The 4,987-nt window shown below is 28.2% G+C and overlaps 1 protein-coding gene across 1 annotated transcript; it reads left to right on the forward strand.

The window, feature by feature from the left end:
- The first annotated feature begins 809 nt into the window (after positions 1 to 809).
- On the forward strand, positions 810 to 2,446 carry LOC126660284 (glutathione S-transferase U19-like). Its single transcript, XM_050353692.2, has 2 exons — positions 810 to 1,171; positions 1,936 to 2,446. The coding sequence occupies exons 1-2, from the start codon at positions 857 to 859 to the stop codon at positions 2,278 to 2,280; spliced, it is 660 nt and encodes a 219-aa protein (XP_050209649.1). The 5' UTR covers positions 810 to 856; the 3' UTR covers positions 2,281 to 2,446.
- The last annotated feature ends 2,541 nt before the right edge of the window (positions 2,447 to 4,987 follow it).

The raw sequence follows: 4,987 nt of genomic DNA on the forward strand, positions 1-4,987 counted from the left end.
ATTCATATAAATAAAAAAGAGAAATGATTTATATAAGCAAGAAAAATTTAAAATCAAGGAAATAATTAATATTATAGATAAGATAAATTTGATTCATACAATAAAATATTATTTTGGTTACTGAGTATGTTTTTTGCTAAGAATTATTTGAGATGATTTTTTTATTAATATTTTAAGTGCAAAAGTCCTTGATTATATTAAAAATAATATAATTGTTCCTTTTATTTATTAAAAATATTTATGATTATGGAATTTAATTTACAAATTTAGTTGCCAATGTGGACAACCAAAAAATGAATAGAAAAATTTACCCTATCAACTTTTGAGGTAAAGGTTAAGGTTAATTACGAGGATAGGAGAAATGTTGTTGGTGATGTGAGAAAGGAATCGTCAGCTGTAAGATACATTAGACTGCAAAAAGTCAATTTGAAAATGCGAAATCTCTTAACAATTTCATTCATAGTATTAGTTTATTAATCGAAAATTACAAATTTTATATTCTTAATTAACAGATATAACATTTACTAGAAAATAAACAAAACAAGTTTTTAGATTATTAGTTAAATCAACTTATATTATATTTAACTTTCAATTGTTTAAATATCACAACGAAAAGTGAGAATAATGGCAAAAATCAATTAAAAACAGTTGACCAAATAATAAATAAAAGTAAAAGCAAAATTGTTAATGTTAACTACCTTGAAAAAACCGGACGAAATCTGTAGCCAAGTCATTCCTTACGTGGCAGGTCATTTTTGCGTAAGAAGTAAGAAAAGAGTAGCTATAAATATAAACATACAGGTGAGATTCAGCATTCAAATTCATAAACTTTGTAATACTTAAAAAAAGAAAAAAAATGGGCGATGAAGTTATTTTAGTGAGTACATGGGCAAGCCCTTTTGGGATGAGGGTCGGAGTTGCATTGGCAGAAAAAGGGGTTAAATATGAGTACAGGGACGAAGATCTGAGAAATAAAAGTGAATATCTCTTACAAATTAACCCAATCCACAAGAAAATTCCAGTTCTTGTCCATAATGGTAAACCCCTGTCCGAATCTCTTATTATTGTGCAATATATTGACGAAGTTTGGAGCGATAAAGCTCCGTTGCTGCCCTCTGATCCTTATTTGAAAGCTCGAGCTTTGTTCTGGGGTGATTTTATTGACCAGAAGGTATTTTTTTTTCCTTTCCTTTTTATTATTAATAATGCTTTGCTAAAATTTATTTTTGATTTTCGTTAGGTCCATGATCTATGTGCTTACTGTTTCTTTATTTATTTGTTTATTTAGTGATTGTTTGTACCTATCAAAAAGTCAAACCATGATCCATTCAACAGCACGCGCTAGTGATAAATGGATAAAATATTTAATATTATCAAATTGAAAAACAAATATTTTGTTTTTATCATTTTGGATTTAGCACAGCCTCTTTATGAATCGGTCAAAATAGATTTCTTTTCTATTGCTTAATTAAACTTATGAGTTAGATCTAACAATGAGATGGTAGTGAATGATTAGTTGCTTAAATATCACGAATTTTAACGTGCTTTTCATATTTAGCACGAATTTTCAATTTTGATATTATAGACACGAACTTTTGAATTTTACAATTTTAAATATCGAATAATTTTTCATTGGAAAAAATACTGATGTAAACACCGAAATAGTGTTTTTTTTTGTGTATATATCAATAATTTTTTGACAGAAAATCTCTTGGCGTGTAGAATTGTAAAAAAAAATAATAGTATGTATTAAATTGTAAAAACCAGAAGTTCGTGTTGAAGTTCAAAACATGTAATTTTTTTAAAAATTAAGCCATTCATTTAATAATTGTTTGGAATTTTTAAATTTTGAAGTACAGTTGTAATATATAAAATTACAAACCAGTTTTCTGGTAGTAGTAAATTGAATGTAATGGCAAACTGTGTGTGATGCAGATCTATGACCTAGGGAAGATGATATGGGCAGGAAAAGGAGAAGAGCAGGAAGCAGGAAAGAAGGGACTGATAGAAGCCTTGACATTGTTAGAAGAGGAGCTTGGAGATAAGCCCTTCTTTGGAGGTGAAAGCATAGGATATGTGGACATTGCTCTCATCCCATTCTACACCTGGTTCCATGCCTATGAAGTCAGTGGCAACTTCACCATTGAGACCCACTGCTCCAAACTCATAGCCTGGACCCAAAGATGCATGGACAGGGACACTGTTTCATCCTCTCTTCCTGACCCTAAAAAGATCTACGAGTTCATGTTGATGTTCAGGAAAATATTGGGGATTGAGTAAACATCAACTCATTACTTATTCATTACTTATTAGTACTATTGATTTTTCCTGTTGGTTTTGTTTTTTTAATGTTCAATCAGACTGTTGTATGTTTCATACTTGTTATGGTATAGAACTACACTATGTTCACTGCTTTATTTGAATAAATTATTATTTATGTGTCTAAGTTTCTCATTCTAATCTATACGATACTCTAAGTTATTGTTTTGGGCCCCTCGTAATTTCTCTAAAAATGCTACTTTCAGTTTTTATGATGTAGTGTAGGCCTGTAGGGCAGAAAGAAAAAGTCCACAAGCTCACCATATTAACCTTCACAGGTTTTAGTAAATCAGCTTTTGAACTATTTAAATAGCTTTCATGTTCTTTTTCATACTTGGAAGTTGAACATGTCAATTCTATGAAAAGTGTCGGATCACACACGTTTTCTTTTTTGGCCAAATTCATCAAGAGGTCCTTATATTCTTTGATTTTTGGAGGTCTTTCCACATTATTTTGCCGTTAAGGTGTCTCTTTACTTGGATAGAGAAATTTTTAAGTAGACCGAGTCAACCACGTTATTTATAGACTAAACCACTCATAATACAACACCTCATTAAAATATCGTAATATCACCATTAAAATTTTATGCATTTATTGCACAATTATTACGATATTGCCATCATTTTAATGAGGTGTTGTATTATAAGTGGCTAGTCTACAAATGACGTGGTAAACTCAGTCTACCTAAGAATTTCTCTACTTAGATATTTCTGGTTAGCATATGCCTCTCGATGGATGGAATAAAGAGATGGATTCTCACATCCGTTATTTAGAGTGTGCAAAAAATATATAAACCCATATGGGAGCCCCTCTACTACTCACTCTTTTTTATCCCGTTCTTGTACTAGTTTTTAAATCGTCTGAGCCTTTTTACTTACCGTCTTTTTTGTTTAAAAGGTCCCTTTTTAACATAACCATTCGCGCGTCTGCTCACACTCCGTCTACGCTTGACTCCTTAATTCTTACGCCACATCATTATTTTCATACTTAATCATCTAAAAATAAAACGTTACTGTTGTTATTTTTTTGAAATAGTCCTAATGGGTCTAAGGAGAATTTAATAAAGGTTTTTTTTTTATAAATACCATTTTTTTATAAATATTTTCAAAAATAATCTGTGACAATTTTTTCTTTTTTTGAAAAATACGGTTTAATTTTTTTTTTTGAAAAAAAATCTTTTTAATTCTCAAAAATTCGGTTTTGGTTAACCAAGTGTATACTAATAGGTTACAATAGTATACTAACAAATAATTTATGTTTTAAATGCACAATTCAGATATACTAAAAATTTATTAATAATATACTACAATTTAATTAACTATAAATTTATTAACGGTTTACTCACAATTAACTAACGGTATACTAAAATTAAATTTGTTTTTTTTAAAGTAAAGTTTGTTTAAAATATACAATTCAAAGTTTACCAAAGGTATACTAATGATTTATTAGCGATAAATTCAAATAATAATTATTACAAGTATGCCAACGGTTAACCCAACATTTACTAATATTGTATAAAAAAATAAAATTATTGTCGCCGCCGCCTCAATTAGAAAAGCAAAACCTTGTCACCACCGTCATTGCTCTTCTTTCAGCGATTCAAAGTTGTGATTTAATCTACATATAAATAGAATTAGAAATAGAGAAGAGGTTTGAAAGAAAAAAAGAAATTAGGTTAGGAATAAATGGTAATCAGAAAGAAAGACGTATTTTTTAGAAAGGAAAACATAGAAATGAAAAAAGAAAAAGAAGAATCATCTTTTTCAAAAAGAGAAATTGGCACCGTATTTTCTAAATTAATATTCCCTTTCCCTGTATATAGTGTAATAAACTCTTTAGTAAAACTTGCGTTAGCTAGGGGGACTAAGGAAAGAAAACCCTAAAATCTAGTTTGAAGAGGCAATAAATAACACAACAAAAAAATTCCCTTTGTTATGACAAAAAAATATTTGACAAACTAAATTTTGTCATAATAAACGGGTAAATTGGGACAAAAAAATATTTTGTCACAATTAAAGTAAAATTAAATGATATTATGATAAATTAATATTATGTCATATATTTTTGTAACTGTAAAAAGTATTTATGTTTTTTGTGACAAAGTATTTAGACAAAAAATATTTTGTCACTGTATATTAAAAATATAGTTATTATTGTGATAAATTTTATTATAATATTTAAAAATGTTGTGACAAATTTCTTTTTGTAAAAATTAAGTAAAATTAAATGATATTATTTGTCTAATATTTTTATCACTATAAAATAATAATATTTTTTGTGACAACGTATTTTACTGAAAAAATATTTTGTCACTGTATTATAAATATAGTTATAATGATAAAATAAATTTTATCATAATATTCAAAAATGCTGTGACAAATAGGGGTGAGCAACGGTCGGTTCGGTCATTGAACCGCCCAAGAATTCAAAACTGTTTGTTTTTTTTAAAAATTTCGGTCACCGAACCGTATTAACCAAATTATATCAAAACCATATTAACCAAACCGAAATATTACGGTTCGGTTCGGTTCGGTCAAAAACCGTAATATTTTTTGTATTGTTTTTAGAAAAAAAAAAAACAGTTTTTTTAAACATAAATAAAAAAAATGAAAAAATTTAACGTAGAGAGTACATGTGCTTTAAATTAAATCTATATTTATCGTTTTTT

The sequence above is a fragment of the Mercurialis annua genome, linkage group LG8 (genome assembly GCF_937616625.2).
Source record: "Mercurialis annua linkage group LG8, ddMerAnnu1.2, whole genome shotgun sequence".
Lineage (NCBI taxonomy): Eukaryota > Viridiplantae > Streptophyta > Magnoliopsida > Malpighiales > Euphorbiaceae > Mercurialis > Mercurialis annua.

Excerpts from the sequence above, each read along its gene's own strand:
- LOC126660284 (XM_050353692.2), top strand. The coding sequence starts at position 857 with ATGGGCGATGAAGTTATTTTAGTGAGTACATGGGCAAGCCCTTTTGGG. Across the intron at positions 1,172-1,935 it reads GTGATTTTATTGACCAGAAG|ATCTATGACCTAGGGAAGAT; the intron begins GTATTTTTTTTT and ends TGTGTGATGCAG.